Source organism: Clinocottus analis, unplaced genomic scaffold, assembly GCF_023055335.1.
Source record: "Clinocottus analis isolate CAN_PGR_092001 unplaced genomic scaffold, fCliAna1.0.p SCAF_19, whole genome shotgun sequence".
Lineage (NCBI taxonomy): Eukaryota > Metazoa > Chordata > Actinopteri > Perciformes > Cottidae > Clinocottus > Clinocottus analis.
The window spans coordinates 2115426-2142500 of record NW_027175920.1 but is presented as its reverse complement, the minus strand read 5'-3'; the positions used below and the strand labels follow the sequence as shown (position 1 = coordinate 2142500).

Here is a 27075-nt window from a genome sequence, read left to right as displayed (position 1 = left end):
AAACGTGTTGAAAATGTGATCCCTTTCAGCATTTTGAGCGCGTACAAGACGGAAAAAATGTCTTTCCTGGTGCGAGAAACACAGCGGACCCGTGGCGATCGCTGACACGTGAAGATACGCATGAATTCATGACGAGTCAGCGGTAAATAAAAGCAGTGTTCGTTAGCGGCGCTTCCCTTTTTTTTTTTAAGCTCCCGGCTCTCGCAGCGGGAGAAGCGATGAAATGGAACTGAAGAGAGCAAAAATGTTTATGTAACACACACACAAACACACACAAACACACACTATCGGCACTACAAAGGGAGGTCGGCATGCACGCCTCTGCTGCCTCACTGAATATTCTCAACGTAGCATTTTAGCACACACAGAAGTCAGACATTTTGAAACACACCCCGCTAGCGGGCCTGGAGCGTCATGTGCAACCACAGCGCACGGCTATGGGCTGTAAATTAACAAGAATATGGAGAAGTTATGGTCGCAGAGAGAGGAGAAAAAGCTTCACCTGGTCTCTTTCGCAAGCCCTCGCAGTCCAGGTGTTAGCATGTGGCTACTTAGCGCTGTGTGACAGTTCATTTCCTGGATGAGGAGAGCCAGAGATCCCTGCATGTATCTAGCTCCCACGTCTGATACGCTCGGCGTGCGTCTGCCACACCCGCTCGTAAACCCGACACCCCGACGCCCTGAGGGACGCCGCCGCCGCCGCCGCCGCCGCGCCCTCGTCCTCCTCATCAGAGTCGTCTGTCCGGCGCTCCCGAGGTTTCGAATGAACAGGCTTCACCGAATAATGGTGTCACCGGAAACTCGGGAAGGTGGCTGAGTGGAAGCCCCCACTTTCAAATCACCCGTCTGCTAAAAGGATTAATAATGCAGGCCGGGCCTGGTATCACACACACACACTCACACACACACACACACACACACACACACACACACTCAGACCTAGATGGAACGGTGTCTCCTCCAGATATCTGGAGCCAGTGTCCTTTGGAGGTAGTTTTCCTTGCCATTTCTGTATTTTAAGATACCGTTCGAGGTCCATGAGCAGAGAGAGAAACTTTATTTTTGACACATTTCACATATAATTCGGTTTGGATCGCTCGTCACTACATTGTATGCCATTTTTACAAGAAAGATCATGAATTTTTGTTGGAAAAATACATATATTTCCAAAAATAGAAGAGAATTAAGTTAAAAAAAAGTTGAATTTATTCGTGGCAGACTTTTTAAAATAACAGTTTTCAAGCTTTGACCATGGGGGTAAAGTGTTTTTCAGTCTAAAGCCTCCAGTCACGCGTCACCAGGGGGTTAAAGTCCAAGTTTCCTTTTCATTTTGTCGAGTCTAATGTCATCAAATTGTTGACTCAAGTCATGTGACTCGAGTACACAAATACACACACACACACACACATATTTACAGCGCACTGATGCTACACACAAGAGGGCCCTCGTTGAAGTAGAGTAAAGATGAATAAATCAAAAATGAAGCTCAATGCAAGCTGAATACGGATATCTAACTTTCACACGGAGGAGTTACAGGAGATTAGAGAAGGGAGTCCGGGACAACAGGATGGGAGGTCAAAGGTCAAAGCGCCACGCAGCGGCTATCGTTTTAATCTCTTCCAGAGCGGACCGGTATCCGACAAAGCCTTCGTCCCGCTTGTCGCTCCGTGACACTTTGACGCTCCTGATCCGGGTGATGAACGCCGCTCCCGGACTCCTCGACTCCATCGAGGAGTCGGAGCGGCCTGGGAATCCACTGACCCTCCGGCTCGGGAGGGAAAAACACAGCCGTTAACCCGACCGGCGCAAACCCCATCCATCCATCATCTGCTCCTTCTCTGGAGTTATGCTTCAGCAGAGTGGTCTCTTACCGAGTGTGTGTGTGTGTGTGTGTGTGTGTGTGTGTGTGTGTGTAGGAGTGGGTAAGTGAATGACAGAGAGAATGTGAGAAAGCGAAAGGGGGAGGAGTCGGGCCGTGCGGTCACAGACCGTCCAGACCAGCTTCTCGGGGTCTGGTTTTTGGACGCGACATCAGACGCGAGCGAAGTCGAATAAATAAATAGAGAGCTAACCACCGTGGTATCATGTCATGGACTACATGGGGTCAGACACCCAAACAGCGTAATAACCCCCCCTCCCCTCCTCTTCCTCCTCTCTAGGACGCCCTGAAACTACTTAAGAGAAGCCGAGACGGTCGTCTCTCATGTGGTCGCCGTGTGATGGGCGGCATCGCGGATCCATGACAGGCGCACATTATTCAATTCACTGCAAGTAATTATCCTTTTTTTCCCCCCTCGCTTTGGAAAAAAAGAAATCTGTTTTGGAGTATATGTGTTGCTATTTGGCAAACACAGCCATGCAGTTTTGTGTTTTTTCTTCTTTCAGGCCTGTGGCCGTAGGCGGCTGCGAGGAATAACCCGAGTGTTAATAACCCCGCAGCGAAGCGAAGGAGTCCACCGCCATGTGGGATAAATATAACAGACGAGCTGGTGAAAGGGGAAGAACGTAGAGAACGACCTCCTCCTCCTCCTCCTCCTCCAACAGATTCCTCTCGTGCATGTGCAACAGCGTCTTCAAGCTTGTAAAAGACGTTGAATCCCCCCAAAACTTTTTTTTTTTTAAAAAGTACATTTTTCGTGGCTGAAGGAGTGAAAGATCTCTTCGTTGCGCTCGACTCGACATCTCGGGAGAAGACCCCCGAATTAGTTAAGCGCTTGTAATCCTTCACTGACCAGTGTGTTTGCTGAAGGTGTTAGCCAGCCACACACACACACACACACACACACACACACACACACACCCGCTCCATCAGCATCGGCCTGACAGCTCGGACGGGAAATAAAACCGATGAACCGCGACGGGATGGAAAAAATAAATAAATAAAAACAACAAGGGGGAAGCAACAATGAAGGGCTGCAGGTGGAGCGTGGGCTTTTGTGTTTGTAGGTGTGTGTGTGTGTGTGTGTGTGTGTGTGTGTGTGTGCAGAATCAGCCATTCTGACTGATTTCCTGACACTTGACATGCACCGAGAGGCGCAGGACTCCTTGATCTCGCTACAGCAAAGATGAATAAAAGATGAAACAGACTCCAGAAGAACATAGGCTACATGCCACCACCCCCACTCCTCCCTCGATGCACACACACAGACACACACACAGTCACACACACACACAGTGGGAGAGCGAGCTGCTTTGCATCCTGTTTGAATTGCCTGTCATCCGTAACTGCCTGCACACCTTTTTGAAGACAGGTGAACTACAAAGTGTGTGAGAGAAAGAGGGGATTTCCTCTCTGCTGGCATGTCACTCACTGAGCTTCCTGCGTGTTTGGACTCTTTATTATTATTTTCTCCCCCCCCCTCCTCCCTCCGCTCCCTCACACACGTCCTCGCAGGTTAATGGTTTACAAATTCCTGCGGTACGGCCTCCCGAGAGCAGACGCGTGATGAGCTCAACGAGAGAACCGGCTCTACGACGATTTAACCTGCTTTCAAGAAGACGGAGGAGAGCTCGACGACCACGGGGCGATCCGACAGTTTGCTTTGGATTCGAGCCTAGATGTTGTCTCCTGCAATATCTCAGAGCGCCGCGAAGACAAGATAATTACCGCGGAGGACGCCAGGCCCCGTTTTTTGCCAAAAAGCAGACATTGGTGACAAATGGTTTCACCCGGCCGCTGTATCAGTGATGGGATCTGATCCAACTGGAGTTAGTGGAGGCGGTGGAGGAGAGATATTTGAGAAAAGGAGATTATTAAGATGTATGTCAGCTCCCGGACAGGAGACTTTAGATGATTGTTTGTTTTCAAAAGCAAAAAATGGATAAAAATCTGCTTTTTCCCTTCATATCCACTGGCTTACCTTTGCCAAAAGTGCAGAGTGCTCTGAATTTATCAATTTAAAATTCATGATTTCAAAAAACGACAACATCTGAGTTGGATCAAATATGCAAAGAGATGGAAACGAAGAGGCGACACGCGCCAGATTTATTTCCAGTGCAAGAGACAGAGATTGTAAAAGAGGAGGAGAAAGTGACGCACACAGTCACAACCTCAACCTTTTGACACAAATGGCTCTTTTCTCCCGGATATCCCGCTCTCTCTCCGAGCGGAAACGCAGCGGTTTGACGGCGGCGTCCAAGAGATGCAGCGCACGGCGCGCGGTTTCCAGATTCTGATCAGTTAAACAAGCGGGAAAAGAGAGCGAGAGAGCAAGAGAGAAAGAGGAAAAAAACGGCTCGTCGTGGTGGGAAATAATTGGAAGTGAGTGGAGTTTGGCCAGGTTGTCTTGGAGTTGGAGCTCAAGTGTTCTTACAGCATCTCATCGGGGAGCGAGTGACTGCTGTCGAGCAGAGAGACGACTCAGGGCTCCTAATGAGGACGCTGCTCTCTTACTGCCGGGCTGAAGGAAACCTCTGGAGACCCTCATCCTCCTCTGTGTGTGTGTGTGTGTGTGTGTCGTGTGTCGTGTCTTCCCAGAGGCAGGCGCTCTAATGGCTACCTCTGGGACTTAATACCTGGGACGAGTGAAGCTTCACAGGTTTACTGTCATCACTTTCTCCTCTTCCTCCTCCTCCTCCTCCGCTACCTTCTCCTTTTCTCTTCCCAAAAAGCAGCGAGGAGTTTCCTGACGAACAGCGGATGATTAATAAAAAACAGATTAGGAGTGTTTCCACGAGCCTCCAGGGGAACTTCTTCTCCCTCTCTGCGTGCGGTGAAGAGGGATGACCGTTCACTCTGGAGGGAGGATGTCTGCTTGTGTTCTGACATGTGCAACAACATGCAAATTATCACCTCGTTAGAAACGGGACTAATCCGGGCGAGAGGAGAGTCTGATCGCTTCCTTTTCTCCCTCCAAATGCGACTTGGCTGCACTTCTTTATGAGCGTCTTTTATAGTCGTCGACTTAGGAAATTGACATTCTTTGGCGGCGGCCGCACGAGGCTTCTTCTTCTTCTTCTTCTTCTTCTCTTTTTATTCAAACGAGCGCGTGTTTTCGCTGTTTCCATCAAGTGTGTGAATGTTCGACAGGCTTTTTTTTTTCATCCTCCAGCGGGAGGTTCCTGTCTGCGGCGGCCATGTTGTCTTCACTGGCGTGGAGGAGGACACCAGCGTGCAGCTCTTTCCTCCTCCACAGGTCTCCCCCTTCCACAATTAACTGCTTGTAATGTCGGGGATGAAAGCGGCCCCTTTTTCACACTTTCCCTCCTCGGGTGGAGGAGGAGGAGCCGAGGCCACGGCCACTCGTGGTCAGCGAGCCCCGCCCGAGATGACAGTGTTCCTGGTCGACAGCCGAGCAAGTGCACAGCTGGAGAGCAGCAGCTCTGACGGGACGGGGTGGGAGGGTGACGTGGCGGGATGCTATTAACAAATAATCCACTCATCTGGGAACTCGAGGTGGAGGTTTCAGCCAACACAGAGGCACAGTTTGAAAAAACTGCTTGTTGTGTTTAAACGTTGGCCCCGGCGGCGGAGAGGATGTGAAACCTGCTGTCAGCTGGACGGCCGCTCCGGGTCCCCGGAGGAGCCGCGAGGTTTTCCGGGAATCAGGAAGCGAGCGGTCGGGAGCGAGCGCCAAAAAGCATCACGTCATCCCAGAGTCCGTCGTCGTCGTCTCCTCCTCTCCGACTGCGACCGCGTTAGAGGCGCCGGTTCAGTGGAGAAAACAACCGCCGGCGCGACGCGACTCAAACCGAGTCGGCGCTGGTATTGTTTTTTTATCGAACCCCCCAACACACAGATGGTCAACACACACAACCCGTCAGCGAGCAGACGCGGGTCTGACCCCCAGTCAAAAGGCCCTTAACCCGTCTCCGCACATTATCTCCAATCAGGCCTGACCGATCAATACCGGCCATCCCCGAGGAGAGAGAGAGAGAGAGAGCGAGCGAGGAGAAAGAGGAGGCCACGCTGAACATTTGTGCGCGCCGTCCGTGGCGCTCCTCGTTCTTTTGTGACCGGACTATTACCAACGCGGCTCCGCAGCTGAGCTTTGGTCGCGACACTTTAGCCGTATCGGCTTTCACCATAACATCCCCGTGTATGCAAACATCAGCGCTTGTGTGTGTGTGTGTGTGTGTGTGTGTGTGTGTGTGTGTGAGTGGCAGGGGGGGGTGTGTGAGATTTGATGCCCTTCACTGGGGCTCCAAAGAACCAGGTGGCCTCTCTTCTGGCTCCATTGAGAGGAAGGAAGGAAAGAGGGCGAGGTCAGTGGCAACAGAGGGGTGGGGACGGGTCACCTCGCGGGGAAATAGGAGCACCCCCTGCGGCGAGCAGATAAAAGGGGGCGTGCACCCATCCAGAACTGTCCCCGACACGGCCGGCTCAACAACCACCAATGGTGATGGGTGGGGGGGGGGCTTTAGATAACAGCTCTCAAACAGCGCTGACTTCCGCAACTCCGATAGCGTAACATTTTTTTAGGGAGTCTTCTTTTCAACAATGCCCCCCCTTGTTCTTTTTTTCACAGAAGTAGCTTTTACTGCTTCGTCGGTCTGTTTACCTCCACAGCGTTTTATCGCCGGCTAGATACAAAAGGTTTGACCAGAGAGAGAGAGAGAGAGAGAGAGAGAGAGACATCCTGCTCGGAGGATGGCGCCGGTTCCAATCCCACCATGTGTCTTCTTCTCTGTGCAGAGACTGAAGCTTTTGATCGCAAACCACATCACACGGGGGGGAGGATGAACATCGCGTGTGCTCAGAAGATGTTTTACTGCGTCCTCGTGACAGAGCGAGCTCGCAAACATTTAAGCTTAAAAAGAAAAAAAAAAACACACAAAAGGGACACTTTCTGAAGCGACGACGCGACCCTCAAACCGCCCCGTGAGGGCCTGGAGCTGCACGACTGCCGCTCTGCCTGCTTAAAAGGCTGAAGCCGCTCCGAGTGGGAGGAGCCACGGCGGCGGCGGCGGCAGCGAGCAGCGGGACCGGAGCCCGCGACACGACAGCAAAACCACAGCACAGTAATCATGTGTCAAAGCCCCTTCATAGCCAATAGGGCTGAATGGAATATGAAGAGAGCGACGTGCGCCGCAGAGCGACAGCGAGGAGCGACGCGCAGCCAACCAGCGTCAGCAGGAAGTGAAATGATGTACTGAGAGAGAACCAGAGCGGAGCTTTCACCCTGTGTGTGTCCACGTTGCTGAAAGAAAGGGACTCAAACCAACTGCAAACACACTCACACACACACACACACAGTAAGTGCAACTTTCGTGCAACCTCCCATAAAGCAAGAATATATATATATATATATATATATATATATATATATATATATATATATATATATATATATATATATATATATATAAAGAATAGAAAAAAGAATGCTATATCTATATATTTATTTTTTATTATTTAATTTTATTCTTTAGAAATAATAATAAAAATAATATACTATATATATAAATAATATATATATGTGTATATATTTATTTTTTTTTCTTCATAATTTTATAACTTATTTAAAAGTTTCTTCACTTTGTCTCCTCTTTCTGGAAAGCAGATAATTCTCTTTATTTACTGATTGTATTGTTTTTTTTTTCGCATAAGTGATACAACTAAATGCACCAGAGTTAGCTAAAAGACCATTTGCATCTGTTTTCCCTGGACAGGGAGACACAACAACAGCAAACGCACGACAATAAACACACTTCATGAAGCAACAAATCCATAATAATCCATCTGTGTGACATCATCCAGACAACAAGCAGGATAAATACAATGAAGAGCGTACGTTCATGCTAACTTTAGACGAAGCTTAAGGCTGGTTTTAAACCCCGCTGACCTCGACCTCCATAATCTTCTGCGTATGGATTATCAATCTCTTCAGGAATCAACTTTTTTTTTTACTTATCGACCGGCAGTCGACTCGACTTTCACACAAAAACCACCAAACAGATGCAAACAGAAACCGAGAAACGCCGAGGCGGCGTTCCTGTTCACACTCAACCCCACTGGCCTGACCGTGTGTGTGTGTGTGTGTGTGTGAGTGTGTGTGGGGCGAGTTCATGCATGACCTCACTGTGGAAATGTGTACCTCCTGATACAGGGACCCCTCGGTCAAACGCATGAATCGTGTGTTTGTCTTTGGCACAAATAAAAACTGTCAAAGGGCATCAGAAATCCACAATAAGACTTGTTATCGCCACCTCCATTCATATTGGAACGCCCCTCCCTCCCCTCCACACACACACACACACACACACACACACACACACACACACACAAGTCTTTTCTGCTCCCTCTATGGCTGACTCGGTAGAGAGGCAGCTCAAAATGTGCATCCATTTGTCGGGGAGGAGGAGCAGAGAGATTGTGCAAATGAACAAACAAGGTGACTCTCTCTCACACACACACACACACACTTACACACACACTCTCTCACACACACACACAGTGATCAGATCATATTCCCACAGAATAGATGTCAATGCCACGCAGTTTTTGCCCCGTGTGTGGAACATTGCAGCGCTCCTCGTCTGCTATCTCGTCCTAATGGGAAACTTTGGAGGCTCATCAATGAATGATTTCCTTTCTCACTGGAAGAAATAGAATCTGTTTTTATTTTTCTATTCCCCCGCTCTCTGTCTCTGTCTCTCTCTCCTTCTCCCTCTCCCTCTCTCTCTCTCGCCACGACGAGGGCTGCTTTGCTTTCACCAGCTGTTCCTCTGAAACTATTTTTTTTTACTGCAGTTAAAGTGTCAAGATGGTATTCTACAAGCAGTCGGAGACACAAACAAGTTAATTGACTTTTGTGCGGCGTAAACACTGTTGGGGTGTCCTGTTGCAGCATGAAATGCCTCACAGCACACACACACACACACGCACACGCACACACACACACACATTATCTCAAGTGTCCTCAAGTTTGTCCTCTCAATGCCGAATTCAACAAGTCAGACTGGACATGTTTGGGTTATTTATTCATTTTCTGGGACAGAAAAAAGTGAGATTGTGCTCCGGACAATTTGGAAAAAGCTTCCTCTGCACGGCTATGGGAGGAATTTGATTTCATGGCCTTCGACAAACTATATTCTCTTTTTACCCGGAGAAGTTGGGAGTTAAATAACTGCCTCCATACAAACTCACCCCCCCCCCCCCTCCCAAAAAAATCCCTCCTCCCAAAAAAAGCAGATCTGTGTCTCTATCAAAGGGAGCAGGAAACGGTGTCTTCAGTCTGAACGCTGCCAACTCGCTTCCCCATTCGCTCTTCTTTTCTTCCTCTCTTTCTTCTTCATTATGTTGCACGTCGGTGGGGGCCCACCGAGAGGGCCTGCATATTTAACGTGTTGCAAAAAAAGAGCAAATCCCTACAGTTGAGATCCAGAAACATATTTTATATATATATATATATATATATATATATATATATATATATATATATATATATATATATATATATATATTAATCTGTCAGATGAGCTTCAGATAAAAACTTAAGAAAATACTTTTCTGATATACAAACAGGAAATAATAGCATATTTAAAGTCAAATAGCTAATCAGTGTGCTGATTTGGACGTTTCATGAGCTTATTATGACCTTTGCTTGTTTAATTACACATAAATTAAACTTGAAAAACACATCCAGTCTGATTTGCATTAATCAGATTTTAAAAAAACAAACTGGTGGAAGATCAGAGGAAACTCGTCGTGACTGAAGAGGATAATGTTGCTGTTGCTGGAGAAGTTAAGCAGGTTTTATTCGAAGTGATCCTCACTTTTGTCTTGCAGATCTTTTTTTCTTCCTCCCCTCGCAACGTGACCCGTCCGGCCTGTGGAGCCCTTTGACTTAAAGAATGGCCACACAGATTAAAACCATCTGTGGACCCTATGAGGAGAAATATTCTACATGACACAACAAAAAAACATTTAGACGTCTCTTTTTTTTTTGGTTCTCAGAAAGTGAAGAGAGAAAAAAAGAGTTTGAAGAATCCGTGTCGTTTTATCGCGACACAAACGCACCATGAAGGTTCAGAGCGGAGCTCAGCACTACTTTCCTCCACCGCCAAAGCGCACAAACCAGATTTAAATGATTAAAAACGCATAATAATCGTGCCAAGAATGAAAAAACAACACCAACAACACGACAAGCAACTCGTTTCTCAATCCAACTCGACGCAGGAGCCGCAGACACGTCTGCGTGGAGCTGCAGTGTTGCGCACCGTCCAACAGAGATCACTGCGCGTCGCAGAAAGCAGCGGGCCAGCCGGTCTGATCTCACGTAATGTGACACCAATCAATGCTTTAACTAAATAAATAAACATATCAGACAGACACGCGATCAGGGCGTAACATTAACTAATGCAATTAATGAAAAGCATAATAATATAATACTAATGTGTGAGCTGGCAGTGGAAATGGACACGAGAGTCACAACCAAATGTCACCGTGTAAATCTAATTGAATAGTTTCACTTTGCAATAAACTCTAAATTTGCTGGATAATTATTACAATGAATACATATATATATAAAAGTATAAATCTGTCATACTTTTGAAGGAGGTCGCATCAAACCAATGTGGAGTTAATGAGTTTCTTATTAAGCTGAAACGGTGTAGATGAATAAATAACATGTATCTAACATTTTATAACACTCCTATTTTATTTTATTTTTTTACCATATTGGCTGTTTCATCTATATCACAACTGTTTTTACATCTTTTTTTTTTAATGGAGCAATTAAATCATCTTAAATGACCCGCGCGCTTCTCATGTCACACACATTCACGCACATCGGGGTCCTCGTACCTGTACCACTCCAGCCCGTTGTCGTAGTTGCGGTCGAAGAAGTGCGGCTCCGCTCCCACGGCTCTGATGTCCGGGTGCACCCGCAGGAACTCCAGCAGAGCCCGGGTCCCTCCCTTCTTCACCCCGATGATGATCGCCTGCGGCAGTTTTTTGCTCCCGGAGCCGTTGGAGAAGCTGGACATGGCGCTGGGCTCCGGGGCTCTCTGCTGCTGCTGCTGCTGCTGCTGCTGCGGCTGCTGCTGCTGCTCGCCGCGCATCTCGTCCCAGTCGTCGGCTCGGTCCGCCTCCAGCTCGTTATTGAGCAGGTCTCGGGACGCCGCGGTCCTGATGGACGGCTCCTCGTAGTCGCTCTCTATATCCTCCCAGGGCTGCGGCTGGGCCAGCAGGCGGGCCACCAGGTCCGTCCTGCCGCTCTCTGTCCTCCTGCCCGCCGCCGCCGCCGCGCCGGTGTCCCGGCCCCGGTAGCTGTCCACCACCAGACTGGGCATGGTGGAGCAGTAGCCCACGCAGGAGTACAGCATGTAGACCCAGATGAAGAACATGATGCTGAGGAGGATTAGTTTCTTCTTCACGGGGCTGGACCAGAGGACATGCAGGCTGTGACAAACCGGGCTATATTCCATAAGCCTTTCGGTTGAAAATCATATCCCAGCGGCGCATATTGCCCAACTTCACTCCTGGTGGCACCTCGACAATCCTCGCAAAATTACGCACATGCCTCCACCTCAAAACTAAAAAAAAAAAGAAAAATAATAAATACAACTCACATACACACATGCACACACACGAGGAGAGAGGGATACATCCAGCTCTGGAAAGGCATTGAGGAATTTGAAATCATAGTTTTTGTTGTTGTTGGCTACAATGTGGGAGCTTGTTGGGCGACATGCGCACCGCGCTGCTGCTCCGGGTTCATCTCAGCTCTGATAGAGGGGAAAAAACGCCGCAGCCCCGGAGCGCGAGACCTTATAGAGAGGCGCGCGCCGGAGCGAAGGACGCGGCAGCCAATGGGCGAGCGGGCAGAGGAGCTCAGGGGACCAATCAGGGAGAGGCGTGGGCGGGGCCGGCCGTGGGAGCCGCGGGTGTGGAGACATGTGTGCGCGACGCTGCTGAGAGTTTTTGGGAAACTTTATTATTGAGGAACCGGACGCCAATTAACGCGGACATGTCGGTCACCATGAGCCACGGAAGACTTTTGAAATGTTTTACTTGTTGTTTTTTTGTCCCGCAGGTTGATTCTGATATTGTTTGGAACTTTTTTTTAAACTTTTTTTTAATTATGAAATGCATAATCTGTCAATTTAATCTTATCAGGAGCTTCAAAAATAAAGGAAAGAGTTAAGGGAAATATGAAAGCAGATTTAAATGAGCCATTTAAATCTTAACAAACACACTTTGACTTTACTTTACTGGATGGCGACGTCACAAGTCGTCAGTTCACGCTCTTATATTCATATTCATATTTATATTCATACAATTAAACATATAACTCTCACAGCTCGTTACAATTGACAGGTTTTAGTTATATAATTAATTGCATAATTAATGTTAATGTTAATCTGAACAATTGGGCCTGGAGGCATAAAAGCGATAATGAGATAAGATACGACTCCATGTCGAGGGAAACTGCAATGATAATTGATAATTTGCACATGTAATTTAATAGCATTTATGTCAAATTAACTATGAAATATACCTACTTATATTGCATGTTTTTCTTTGCTTATGCGTCTTAATTGAATCTGTTCTTTCTGTATTATAATAACTTACTTTACGTCTCCAAAATATTTACGCCACTTTGAACAATTCACGGCTAAAACACTGGAGGCTGTAAAGCTGAAATCACTAATTCAACATATTGGACACTGAATATATACTTATCTTTACATAATTACTGTTAAATAATGACTTTGTTGTTTTATTGTTGCCTTATGTGTGACTTTGAGGCCTCAAAACACACTTTAGAAGTCTGTTCAATAAGCACAATTTATTACAAACCTTTTATTTCTTCTCCAAAAATATTGAGTGTATTTGTACTTGAGAAGTTTTGACCTTAATCACAGCAGAGAGAGTCTGCAGAGAACTCGTAAAAGTCTGCACGAAAATGAATCAAAAGCTCGTATAATTAGTTTTCTTTCTGGACATAATTCAGTCGCGGGGCTGCACACAGTTAGCATTTATGAAAATATGTCCCGCATTGAGAATATGCTCTTCATTTAGAGAGAGAAGAAGAAAAATAAACTATTTCTCGACTGGAGATGAGTCAAAGCAGATCCACGAGCTGCAGCCGCGTTACGACACACATGCACATGACTGCTTTAAATCAAACTTAATGGACAAACATCTGCTTATATATCAATGTGTTTTATTATATATGAACTGGAGGCTTTTATTTTGTAGTTTTGGTGGGAAATTACGTCGCCAAAGTCTCGCCGAAAAAAACAACCCGAGGCATTACGACACTCAATGAGACGCAATGGGATCGAAAGCGAAACGTCATGTTCAAAATAACCTTTTTATTTATTTAAATTGACGTAAATCTGTCTGTAAATGTGTCCCGTCTGTGTTGGCCAATAGGAAGACCTGTTGCGTGTTTATGTGAGTGTATTTATTTATTTATTTCCTCCTTACACTGCATGTTTTAGTCTTTTATTTCTCTAATATCCTCGCAGGGACTTAAAGGGGTTTATTAGTCGTCGCACAGCTTCAGTTGCTTTAAGGGTTTCCTGCAACCAGCGACCTCTGGAGAGGCCAGAGGTCATCCTGTAAGAGACTCACACTGTGGATGTTATTCAAGCTGCGGACACACTGACTGCACACTGCAGTGTGTGGACTCCTCTCCTGTTTACAGATTTATTTGAAAGGTTTATTTGTTGTTGACTCAGACTCACTTATGAATGATTTAACGGTGGATATCAGCAATGGGAAGGAGAGCAGCCTCCATGTTTTTTTATGCAAATAGGAAGTGAAAGAGTATGACAAATTGCTGACTAATGAAGGATTTTATTTGAAGTTTTTCTTCACATTTACATAAGTAAATGTGATACATTTTAAGTGCAGCGATGACTAAATCCGCTCCAGACATCTGTTAAGATATATCATATTTTATATGCTTTGAATAATAATTAGAGGTCTGATGTTTAGCCCTTAAAAAAACTACATACATCATTAAAATTCTTACAATTACATTGCATTAAAAAGAAAATAATCTATGAATATGGAAATATTTGTCATTTCCAAAAGAAAAAGGTTTGGACTCCGGCCGTCTCCTCAGCAGTCTGAATGCACGCTCACTGGAGGTTTCAAGTTCCCACAGGCTGCACATCGAACCCCACGAATAGCTCGCACGCCGCCGCCGTGATGTCACAAACCCGGGGACCGCACGCCGTCGGCGCCGCGAACGCCAAGATGTGAGGCGAGCACGGAGAAGCTTTCAGCGGATCTGAAGCAGCACGTACATCACTCTGCACGAGGACCGCGAGGTACAAAGCGAAAGAGACATTTTGAGCGCTTTGGGCCGTAAAACAAAAAGAAAACTCCCAGGAAAAAAACACGCAGGAGACTTAAATCATGGACGGTTTTACCTTTCACCATGAAGAGCAGCTCGGGGGACACCTCTCTCGTTTCATCGGAGGAGGAGAAGCTCTGCAGGTTGTGGCTTCATAAATCTAGCACCTGTTGAAAGCTCGGCTATCGGCCTGACGTTGAATATAGGGAGAGAATTGATACTCAACCATCAGCAGCAGCAGCAGAAAAATAAGTAGAAGAAGAAGAAGTAGGTGCAACAACCCAAGCGAATAACTCCAGAAAAGTAAAAGAAAACTGGCAAAGGGGACAAGACAGCACCAGCACTCCACCTCCAGAGGAGCGGATGTTGTAAAGCACGACTGGAGGTTGACATTCAATCTCCATACAGGTTGTGTGTGTGTGTGTGTGTGTGTGTGTGTGTGTGTGTGTGTTTCCCTCCCCCTCCCCTCCATTTCTCTCTCAAGTGTAACAGCTGGCTCGATCGCTCCCATTTCCCCCTCTCTGATATGAAACTCTGTATCCGGTCAGACACTTTACGACGATGTCGAGCCCGTTTCAGGTCTCCCGGCCTTGGCTAAATCCCACAACCCCCCCGCCCCCCTCCCTCCCACACACACACACACACACACCCACCTCCCTTTAACTTTATGGAGGTTGGACGGGCAGCGAAAAGGGGAACGCTCGTTCCTCCGAGTGCGGTGATGGAATTGTAACCGAATACCAAAAGTAGGGGCAAAGGGGGGCGGCGAGAGGGGTTGGGGGGGTGAGGGGTGAGGGGTGAGGGGAGGGGGAGCACATGTTGACTGACAGGTGCGGAGGTGGGCCGCTAAATGGAGCTCATTGGAGGGACGGCGATTTTGCGCTTAAAGCGAGCAGATCCAGTAAGGCCGCGATTGAAACTTGAATCCGAATGGGATGCGGACGCGAGGCCGGCGCCACCTAACGAGGCCTCGACTTCTACAACGGGGGAAATGATTCGACACAAGTACAATCACGAAGCTTTGACTTTATTGTGAGGGAACATTTCCTCCCTCTGTGTTATTGAAACAGAGGGTTGAGCTGCTCCCTTTGGTTTGGTACTGAAGTAAACCGTTGAAGAAGAACAATAGCGGTAACAAAGTGCGCCAGGTTAAAGTCAAATCAGCAGACATCAGGTGTTGCAGCTGCTTCAGACGGTTTACATTTGTCTTATTTTCTCACGCAAATCAAAAACATCCATCTTGCGATTCCTCGACGTCTTCACGTCGGCGACGTATCCTCTTCTTCTCGTGTGCATTTGCACGAATGCACTGATTTGATCCCCGTGTGGATCCACAGGAGCGATTTACAGTGTACAAGATATAACGTCAGTCATGTACAACACGGGGAGAAGCTATACAAATAAAATACAGAATATATACAGCGCGCACACACACGCACACACGCACAGAAATGATTACGGCCTGATGTAATAACTCAGTGTGGTTTCTGTAAAATCAGTATATTTTGATCCAAAACCTTTTTCCGGCTCATTTTCCTGGTCTGCGGCGAGCGCCACCGGCTTCGATTAAAGAGATAAAATAATGTGTCCGTCATCCAGAAGCCTCCTCCGAGCGCGACGAGTGGTTCAGAGAGACGCCGAGGGAGCGTCCCAATAACAATAAAGTGTCAGGCATCTTTGAAGCGCGTTAGCTTTGAAGCGCGAGGGGCGGAGAAGCTGTGGGCGGAGCCACAAGCCCCGCCTCCAGCTCCTGCTCCCTGCGAGGCTTCTTGCAGGTGAGCGCCAGCAGCAGCAGCATGGGCAGGTGCCAGAGGCTGCAGAAGAACAGCTTGCGGGCGCTGTCGCGGTCGCCCCGGCGGTAGAAGCGGAAGGCCAAGTAGCTGATGTACAGGTTGATGGGCAGGGAGACCACGGGGAAGGTCCAGGTGGTGACGTCCAGCGCGGGCGCCAGCGCCGCCAGGCCGACCAGGCCCAGGCTGTGGCGCAGCGCCACGCGCTTGCACATGCCCGGGTGCGTGACGGACATCATGCGGTAGCCGCCGCGCGAGTAGTCCTCCCTCAAGTTCCAGCTGAGGGCGTTGAAGTGAGGGAACTGCCAGCAGTACAGGAAGCCACCCATCAACAAAGCACCTGAAGGAGGGAGGAGAGAAGGATGAGGAAGAGGAGGAGGGTGAGGATGCAGGACTGTAATGTGCTCAGCGTGCAAAATATTGGTTAATAATAAAGTGATAAAATAAAAGTTGTATGTTGTGAATCTTTGCGTGAAAAGTACCTGTTTTTAATCATATAATGGTAATAACATGCAGTACTTCTATAACTTAAACACATTTATTTCTCTTTACATTTTATTCTGAAAATAATATACATATATGTATAATATAGATTATACACATATTCATTCAATTTCATCTCTTATATTTCTGTACCATTTTTTTTTCTTTTTTATACAAGAGTTCATAGTTTTACGAATATATATATATATATATATATATATATATATATATATATATATATATATATATATATATATATATATAAAAGAAGAAAAAAATAAAAAATATGTATATAATATATATATATATTATATACATATTTTTTTCTTCTTTTTTTATGCTGGGGTTGTATCTCAGCACACGGTGGGATATTTGAAAGTGAGAGTAGTGACACCAAAGATCACACATTTGTTGACTAAAGTCGCAATTAATGATTCTATCAGTATCAATTAAGCTCATTGTAGTGTCCCAGATCCTAAAATGTGTTTTCAACTTGCTTATTTCCTCCAATTTACAGTTTAGATTTATAATTTTCTTTAGTTTAAAAACAGAGAAAAATCAACAAATGCACCCGTTTGAGGCCGGATTCAGTGAAATCTGTGTTTTTGAGGAATCTCTTCCCGGTTTAAAGCGTCATCATCCCCTCGTCGTACCTGGCTCCAGACAACCGGTGGCAGCCGTCCAGCCCATGACGGGCGGTATGGCGCCCACCACGGCGCCCACCCAGGTGTTAGCGATGCTGAGCCTCTTGAGCGGAGTGTAGCAGCAGGTGTACAGAAAGATGTTGAGGGCGCCCAGGAAGCCCGTCAAGGGGTTCACCGCCAGCGAGAGCAGAGCGATGCCGGGAACGCCGCAGGCCAAAGCGAAGGACACCGCGTGGAGGGGACTGGTAAGAGGAACAGAGGAAGACACACAATGAGAACAAGTGTCCACAAAAGGGCAAAGTAGAAAAAAAAAAAAAGCTTTAGATGTTTTGTTTTTTTTTCTTGATGAAAGGCAAGTTACAAAACACAGACTCAGACAAAAGCCCATAACTGCCATGGGAACTATGGGATGATAAAGTTTGGTGGGCTTGTGCAGACACCAGATAATACACCGATAGCTCCACGTTACACACACACACACACACACACAGCCACCCCCATGGGGGCCACACACCAACATTCGGCAACCGAGCACGGCTGAGTCTCCAAACGGGAGGCTCACAGGAAGCTCATCTGATAAGAGTTCGTCGGGGGATAAAAGTAGCCCCGCAAGATGAAGCGCATGTGCACACGCCAGAGATCAAAACTAACTGAAAAAAAAGTAGAAAAAAACACACTGCGGCTCAGGCTTTTAGCCGGATGAGGACTTCCTCCTCCCCTCATATTTTATTGAAAGCAGCGATGGCGAGGTCTGGTTCAAATTCACCAGCAAATGCTCCATAAATTAAAGAGAGAGGGGTTGAGATTAAAATCTTGACCAAACGCAGAGCCCCTTTCTTCAAATAAGAAAGAAAAAAAAGGCTTTTATTTTGGCGGTGTGGCCCAAGCAGAAAGATTGTGACATTAATGTGATTAGTGGTGTTATGTCTGTTTTATGTGGGCTGAGGTGGGGCCGTGCAGGCTGGATGTGGGCGGGCTCTGTGTGTGTGTGTGTGTGTGTGTGTGTGTGTGTGTGTGTGTGTGTGTGTGTGTGTGTGTTGCCTATAGGCCCAGCGTCAGGTGGGTGATGTTAACATGTTAAAGAAACGAGACGATTTAAATATTTAAATGGTCCGAGGGGGTCAAAATAAAATGTGGACGCCTGACCGACAACACGAGGGCTTCAGGGACTGCTGTAAAACTGAGACTTCTACAAAGACCAGGCATCACACACACACACACACACACACACGTGTGGACTGTTTCCACAAGCTTTACACACACACAGTTAATGTATTGACAGCCAGATTAGAGCAAATATTAAATGTAGAGAGGGAAAAATAGAAATGACTAATCCTGCAAGATCATTATCACTGACACCCTTTAAATATTATAATGCTGCAGATTTGTGCAGGAAAAAAAAGGCAAAGAAGTCGAGTAAAAGTGCTGCATTTGGTTGAGCTGCTAGAGAGCAGAAGGGTAAGTGACATTAATAAGAAAGAGGAGAACTTTTCTCTGAGATGTGGTTCTGCACTAAGAGCCAGATTAACTGAATTATAAAACGACTTTAAAGCAGCTTCACAGTTTGCAAAAGACTTTTTTTTTATCCGGCTACATGATTTTGAGAGGCCAGATTCCTGTAAAAAAAGAAATATAGACCAACAGAAATCATAGTAAAACCAGTTCAAGTTATCCCAAAGTGATCCCAAAAGAGCCAACTCCATTTGCAGATGACGACCGTGCCTAAAACCTTAACTAATCTCCCATGTTCCCTCTCTTCGCAAGCCGAAAGCTATTCAGCGCCACCACATGTGCGAGTTCTCCAACTCCGCAAAACCCACTACAGAGGACGTGGGGGGGGTTGTGTCGTCCACATTTTTACAGAAGAACAATAAAAGGTAGGAAAGACGATACAGCATTGTAGCCCAGACCAAAAGATGACAAACTGTTTCCGAGACTCTTGCGTCGTGCCGTGCAGACGGACAACACAGATGTGTGTGTGTGTGTGTGGAGACGTCATTCGGCATATGCAAAGCCTCGTCCTACATTGAAATGTGTAAAAATCTGGCCTTCTGATGTCTTGTTTGACAGGACGGTCCAGCCTCCCATCTGCCCGCTGTCTCTTCCCAAGTGTGTGTGTGTGTTTGAGAGAGAGAGGGGAGAAACAAAGAGCCGGAGAGCTTGTGTTTCCATGCTTCTCTGAGACAGACGGACGGACACACACCTCCTCTCCTGTCAGCGGGGACGGGCTAAAAGCCAGAGGGAAGAGGCTGTGTTTAGATAGCGAGAGAACATCTTCAATCACCGGCGCCGGCAGCACGAGAGTCCCACTTTTAAACAGCATGTCAGCGGAGAATTTCACGAAAAAGCGGGATGAGATAGCTGCGGGGTCAAGGTCCAGCTGTGGCCCTAACGCGCCGTCTCAGTCAGCAAAGTGCCTGTTTAGCTCCCACTTGCTAGCCGCATGTGGATTGGACTGCCGCGGGAGGCGTTTCATCCACTTAAGTCAACAGGTTGTTTGCTTTTGCTCCAACTGAATAAAATAAATGAAGAGGGGGGAGATGGAGCAATTTTCCTGTCAGAGTAAAATGCAAAGTAGGCAGTTTTCTGGCGCTGACAAAGGGAGGAACTGGACATGTTGGTTTGCGTGATTTTATTTTTGGTTCATGCATCAGTGGGTGCATCATCCTGATGACTCAGTCTCGCAGGAGCGTGGCGATACCGAGGTTATCCGACACCTAAACCGTGGTCACACCCCTCCACCCGACCTCGCGTCCCACCTGACGGGTGTACAGGCCGGATGTGCATTTGCTGCTATTGGCAGCTGCCGCTAACCCACACACTCCGCTCTGCGATAGCTCGATAATGAAACGTGGAACAGACGGGTTTGAGTCAACATGGATGTTTGCTCTGCTTCCTTTTTCATCGAAGGCGTGGTCCTCATGATGTGCACTGCAAATACACGATTGCTTTTGAGTCAGTAGGTCAGTTTCACCCAGAGGAAAAAAAAACCGTCCCTGTAAAAAAGGTCAGCGATCGAGACGACTGTCGCCCTGTATGCGTTGCACATGAAGCAGCTCAGGAGCCGTCATGGAGCGTTTGCTCTGCGGCCTCAATGCCGGACTCAACAAAGGGAGAATGCTGCTAAATAAGCACAAAGACAGGAAGCGGTACCTGATCTGTCCTCTGACCAGCGGACGGTTCTTTGTGCGGTTCATGTTGGAGTCGAAGGGCACCTCGAAGTACTGCGGAGACAGAAAGAAGCACAAGTGGGTCACAATGCAGAAAACACACACACTGAAAACACACATACACACACTGATGATGAACTACTTCATGCAACTCATCACTTTGGCGTTGCCTAAAATCCCCTTTAAGTGGGGGTTCTTTTTTAATGTGCGGTTCTGGAGCGCCTCCTACACGGATGACGGTTCATTCCCAGCAACGCGGAGGTGCCGAGAAGCAATACTGACGGACAAACACAAGATTTACGGCGCGTTCGTTTGTGTGAATGGAAAGAAACGGCCGCTGGGACGCCTTTCTCTCTCTCCGACTCGGCACTTTTGGAGAGTAAGCGGCTGGAGGTGGAAGGTGGAAGGTGGAGGCAGCGAGCTGTTGGGTGGGTGTTCTGGGATACAACTATGTGAAAAACTACTTATACTCCCGTTTTATGATCTGCTCTGGAGGAGTATGCTTCAAAGTGCTCCCATGAGATTGGCAATGTGTGACTAAAATGCAAACACATGGGGTGCTTAAACGCAGGAACTGGCTAATCTGTGTGTGTGCAAGTGTGTGTGTTGGTGTGTGTATGTGTCAGCAGGCAAACGCGCATATATACGTGTTCATTTTAAGAGCCTTTGACTAATGAAGAAAACAGATAAAGCACTTAAGACTGCAGAATATCGAGAACCATCTCTTGTGATGTACGGCTCACATAATCCCAGATTTACTGCACTCGTGACATCGGAAAAGCCACCATATTGTGAAAAATAAATAAAATAATTGCATTTCATTTGGTATAGATTTTAATTTTAAAGGACATTATGGGGGGCGGAGCTGCACCGTTACGGTCCGATGCACAAGATCTCTCACGAAAAACATCTCAATGTTCGTCGGAGATCTGAATACAGATCAGCAACAGGGAGTTTAAACACGCTGGATAGAGATGTGGCCATCTTGGATGAGGTTTTTGGGAGGAATCAGAACCATTTATTGCCGTGTTTGCTATTCACATACAAGGAATTTGTCCTGGCGGGAGGCGCATACATTTAACAGTGAACGGAGTGCAATAATATTTACAATTAAGTATTTTTGAAAGACCTTTGGAAGACTCTAAAACCCAGAATCTACAGTCAGCCACTGCGTTTACATGTTGGACCGTCTTCCGTCCAATTAATCGACCCAGTGCGCTTTGTCGCAGTGCAGCTATGGAGAAGAAGTCGGCATCTGCATCTCCTTCTTTGGCCTCGGTTACTGCTGAAACTGCAACGGCTCCGAAACCCTTCGAAGCACCTCGAAGACTTTAAACCTCGCGGTTGACTAAGCTCCTGCCATACGAAGCAAAAAACTAAATTTCCCGCTTTCCCCCACACTTTTTTTATTTTTTATTTTCCATCTTTGGGTTCAGTTGCGGTGGAGCGCTATATAGCGAGCCGGGTCTGGACTGGACTGGGCCCGAGCTGAGCTGAGCTAATGGACAGCTGTGTCGGCGGCTGTGGGACCCCGAGGCCCAGGCTGAGGTGTTAATTCTATTTCCTGGGTCAGGAAATGCGTCAGGAGGTCAGGGGCCGCATAAGAGAGAGAGAGAGAGAGAGAGAGAGAGAGAGAGAGAGAGAGAGAGAGAGAGAGAGAGAGAGAGAGAGAGAGAGAGAGAATGCACTTTGTGGGCCGGCCAAGCTCGCTGCAACACTGCGCACATAAAAAAAAAAAGGATCCACTTAGTTTTCAATAACATCATGTAGCAAAATACAATTTAAAAGACCCCCGATGCTCTGCATAGCAGCGCTCTGTGCATTGTGGCTCGCCCACAGACACCTGTGCAGTAAATACAAGCAGAAACAAGGAGCTTTCCATAGTGGGGAAAGTATCTTGTCGTGTGTGTGTGTGTGTTTGTGTGTGTGGATGATTTTGACGTGAAGCTCAAAGCCCGGCGCTGTCGTTTCCCGGTCGGTCCGGCTCTGCTCTCGTCCCTCCCTCCTTCCCTTTTAAGTCGGAGTGCTCTCATCTGGTTCGCATCAGCGGGCCCTCGGCTCAGCCCGTGTCATTATTTCCGCCCCGACGACGCTGCCATGTGTTGCAGCGAGCGAGGGCATTGAAATAATTGGGGCGTTGTGCACGTGTGCCGCTACACAGGTAGGCCTGAGGAGGAGGAGGAGGGGAGGGGATAGGGGTGTCTTCACCTGCGTTGAGGTAACTCAACTGTGTCATTATTATCCGGCACAGCAGTCGGCAGTTAAAGCTTTTAGCGACCGGCTCCGTGTCAAGTGGGCACATTTTACCGAGCCGTTACTAAATGCTAATAAGCATTTAATCAACGGTTATAAAAAATTGGGCCTACTGCGAAAAACACCCTGTTGACCTAAACTATTGTAAAAAAGGTTAAAAGAATAGTGTTAATAATGGGAAGTGTTTAGAGGACAATATGTGTTATTTACAATCTGTAGAGGTCATAAAAATGTCATTTAAAAAGTTTTTTTTCCTCCTATATGGCACTGATGCCCTAATTAAATTAAGTAATTAAAAAATAATGCTCTGTACAGTCAGTGAAACTTGTAAAGGAAAGGTTTTGACATGACTTTGCATCTTGGGCATAGATGATATATTAATGTTTCTTTCAGATGATGTGATGACATGTGCACAATGCTCTGGCAAGCAGACGTTTGCTTGTTTTTTAGCTGGATGACACATGGTGACATGTCCGATTGAAACCGCAGGCTACTTTGTTGTTGTTGTTGTTGTTGGCGATGTCGGCCACGCCCTCGTGGTTCCCTCCCCGACTGTGCCGAGCAGTACGACGGGTCATTTTTTGATCTGTGGTGTAATTTCATGGGTAGAGAGGCAGCTGTGCGACTGAACCGGAAGTCACGGAGAGTCTGGCTGCTGCTATCAATTATGAACCCAAGCACGCACACACACACACAACCCATAACTGTAGGGACAATTATCTGCCAGATGAGGATGGAAAATAGGCGAGACCAAAGAGAGGAGGGTGGGCGGTGTACGGTTGCCTCCGTGCCAAAGGACGAACGTGATGCACCGCCAACCGCCAGGACTCAGCTGATAAGCGGCTGCAGGCACTTCCTGGTCTCGTGCTGTGATGTCAGCAGGAGTTTAAAGACCCAGTGAATGAAAAATAAATGGTTTCAGTTTTACATCTGTGTCCCTGTGTTGATTGTTCATTTAACTCTCGTTATATGGTAAATATATGTACACAAATACAATATTTAAATATATATATATTTTTAGAAATCGTTTAAAAAAATACTTTTTTTTTTAATTAAAGAAAATGTATATATTATTTATAAAAATGGTAAAATAATTAATACTATATTTAAAAAAAAAATCTTTTATAAAAAAAAAAAACAATTTTTTTTTATTATAAATGTGAAAAAATACTATATTAAAAAATATTTTTATTTTTAAAAAAAAGTGAAATGTTTGATTTCGCTCAGTGGATATGGTGAAGTTGGCCCACATCGCCGTTAACATTAAAAAGGAGAGTGAACGAAACTTAACATTTGACAACTTTACACTTTGATTTCTGCACCAGCCGCTCCTTGTTCCCCTTGTGGGGGGAGGGGAGGATGGGAGGAAAGGAGGGGGGGGGTCGTCTTATCAGCCCCCCACTTCCTGTCATTCTGCAAGGACGAGTATAGGAAGTGCGGTGAAGGTCGGAGAAGCAGCGATACAGTAACTACACACTGCACTTACTGTGTTTACCCGAGAGGCAAGAGTGTGCATAAACACAGGCACAAGAACACACACACACACACACACACACACACACACACACACACACAAGCAGCTGTGTGGCTTTGGCTCACAGGAACATCAGCTGGCCCAAACAACGAGTCTCTCTCACTCCGCAGAAGGAAAACCCAGGTGCACGGGGCGAAACCCAACAATACGCCCAAGTCATCACTTGTCAGAGTGTCACCTGTTTGCACACTGGAGTTGAATGGCAGACTCAAACATCCACAGGGGCGGGTGAGAGAGGAGGGAGCGAGGGTGCTCTGCAGTACTCGAGCCAAGTATGCTTGAAAAAAAAGCACGAGAGCTCTCAAAGCCCCCCTTGAACAGCAACTGTGAACCGTCTCTGATCAACCACTTGACAAACAAGCAGCCAAAGATTTACATAGATTAAGCTTTTCCTCAGAAGTCAAGTCAGCGGCTCTGGCAGACGTTCATTTGACAACATTTTAAAAAAAAAAAGTCAAACGCGATGAACAAAAGCAGACTTGGCGTGCAACCCGACTAGTCACAACATTTAAAAAAAAAAAAAAAAAGCTGGAATGGCAGATTAAGGTTATTTTCAAGGTGTGTTGTTTTAACAGACTGTTCTGTCACAGAGAGACGTCTGATGTCAAACCAATAGTCCCGGAGACGTTAGATGCTGGGATTGTTACACCGCTTCCCAGAAGGACCTGCTGATTGCTTCCAACAGCACCCATCGAAACCATTTTTGCAAGAACCTGCATGTTGAGTTATGCAGCGAGAAATAAAGTCCAAAAATATATAAAAAGGGCGAAATAAGAGACGAGATGAACTTTAAAAAGCAGGAGAAAGGATGGAAGTTAAAGCGGACGTCCAGAAATGCAACTGTAAACCGGCAATTAAGTGTTTAGAAACAAAAGGAGCGAGGAGGACGTCTCCATCTCCATCGCCTCGTTACCGTCGTTGAGAAAATAGCAATATTTAGTCCACGCGATCCGCAGCGGAGGTGTGTCTGTGTACACACGTCGGCGCCGGGGAACGCCAGGAACGCCGGGAACGGACAGCCGGCAGATGTTTCCCGGGGGTTCCTCGACCTCTCGGATCCTGTGATGTGATGAAATGCTGCTTTAGACGGGGAGAAGCTCGACTCGTTTGCGCCGCTTCAAGTTGTGAGAAGAACTCTTGAAACAGGGCTTTCCTCAACCAAAGAAGCTGCTAATCAGTCTCATTGATTTGATTCAACAGGACGAAAGGAATTACACAAAAGCCCCACTTTAAATCTTCCTGACATGCGTTTATCAGTCAATCAGCATGGGGGGAAAAAAAGCATGAAAAAACTAGAGAATAGACTGATTGATTTATGAACGTCTACAGTATCCGTAGATATTTTTGCCTCAAGCTTTTCCTAAAAGCAGCCAAGTGGAAACTACCTAAATGCCAGAACTATATTCCCCCGTGTTTAGAAAGCGACGCCGCGAGTGTCGGATCGTATCACCGCGTTCATCGGCCGGGCCACAGTGCCTCCTAGTGCGAGGGAGGGCTCAGGTTACAAAGCAGCAAATCTTCATGATCAAGAGACCCCTCTCTCTCTTTCTTTCACACACACACACACACTTCATTACAGGGGAATGTTTGTTTAAAAGTCACAGTAAGAGCAACTACCACTTATGACCCCGGGCCTTAATTCACAAATTTGCCACTCGAGTCAAAATACATGTGTCACACCGCAAGAATGCGCCGCATGATAGCATCTTTTCTCTCAGCGGAAATAGGCCAAAAATGTTCATTTGTAATATGTGTTGTCATTTTGCCGGTGGACGAGACACGGCCGGCCGGTGCATTTTCGCTCTACTGTAAACACGCCGCCTGTTCGAGCGAGACGGATTCCTTTTGTTGGAGCCGTATCTCAAGTCTGAGCCCGATAAGTTTAACGTTCCCCTCGCTAATGAGGGCCTTTCACTCCGGTTCCTGATTGCAGTCAACTCTGCACACACTCGACTGCTTTTCTATTCAGTCTCGCGTACTGTGGGAAAACATATCAGTGAAAAGGCCGATACATAGAACGCGGACGGTTGTGTAAGTGTGTGTGTGTCTGTGTGTGTGTGTGTGGTCACTTGTTTAAAGAGAAATAAACAGTGCCTTCCGCCATCGGTGGGCATTTGCAAATAGCCGAGGGTGTGACTGACGGGACGGGACGTTTGAAAGGCTCTCGACAGTTTCGGGGGTTTGCAGTTCAAAAATGTGGCATGTGCACGGCCGTGTGTATGTTTGAGAGAATGCGAGTGTTTAGATTTTATTTTCCGTTGTGCAGCTGTGCCCCGACCACAGGGAGACAGGAATGGGTGTGAATGCATATATGTGTGTGTGTGTGTGTGTGTGTGGACTTTTAATATCGCTCCGATATGGCTGGTACCGGAGATATGCTCCCTCCCTCCCCTCCTTTTTTTTTGGAAATTAGAAGCGAGGAGGTGCGGACGCATATGAAGGCCCTCAGTGTTCTCTCAAACATGACAGCAGCCATCAGCACCTCTGGCAGATTTGTATTTGCGTCAGTGACCTCGCGGCCCCCCCCTCTTCATCTCGACGGGCTCCTTCAACAAGCTTTTCAAATCAGAATGACGAGGGGACCCCTAGAAGACGACACGGAGCGGCGGTCTGGCGCTCTGTATTTCCCCCCCCCACCCTCCGTGCAGCCACAGCCTTTTAAGGATAGCAAAGCTAAAAATGCCTGACTGAAGGTCAACTACCTATTAATAAAACTACCCAACTTGGAGGACGAGGAGAAGGAGGACGAAGAACAAGACGGAGGATGGAACAAGACGAAGGAGGATGAAGAAGGACGAAGAACATGAACGAAGGACGAAGAAGGAGAAGGACAAAGAAGGACAAAGAAGGACGAAGAAGGACGAAGAAGAAGGACAAAGGACGAAGAAGAAGGAAGAAGAAGAAGGACGAAGAAGAAGGACAAAGAAGGACGAAGAAGAAGGACAA

At 46.8% G+C, this 27075-nt stretch overlaps 2 protein-coding genes across 2 annotated transcripts in view; both read right to left on the bottom strand.

Annotated features, from left to right (window-relative positions):
• hs3st3b1b (heparan sulfate (glucosamine) 3-O-sulfotransferase 3B1b) overlaps positions 1-11667 on the bottom strand; it is a 16580-nt gene extending 4913 nt beyond the window's left edge. Inside the window, exon 1 of the mRNA XM_068582903.1 lies at positions 10748-11667. Within this exon, the coding sequence (XP_068439004.1) occupies positions 10748-11370 (623 nt within the window). The 5' untranslated portion in view covers positions 11371-11667. The remainder of the gene's footprint in view (positions 1-10747) is intronic.
• A 3470-nt stretch (positions 11668-15137) lies between these two features.
• The window catches only part of cox10 (cytochrome c oxidase assembly factor heme A:farnesyltransferase COX10), a 28431-nt gene continuing 16493 nt past the window's right edge, over positions 15138-27075 (bottom strand). Inside the window, exons 5-7 of the mRNA XM_068582901.1 lie at positions 20326-20396; positions 17182-17414; positions 15138-16385 (exon numbers count right to left, since the gene is read on the bottom strand). Coding sequence (XP_068439002.1) covers positions 15943-16385; positions 17182-17414; positions 20326-20396 — 747 coding nt within the window. The 3' untranslated portion in view covers positions 15138-15942. The remainder of the gene's footprint in view (positions 16386-17181; positions 17415-20325; positions 20397-27075) is intronic.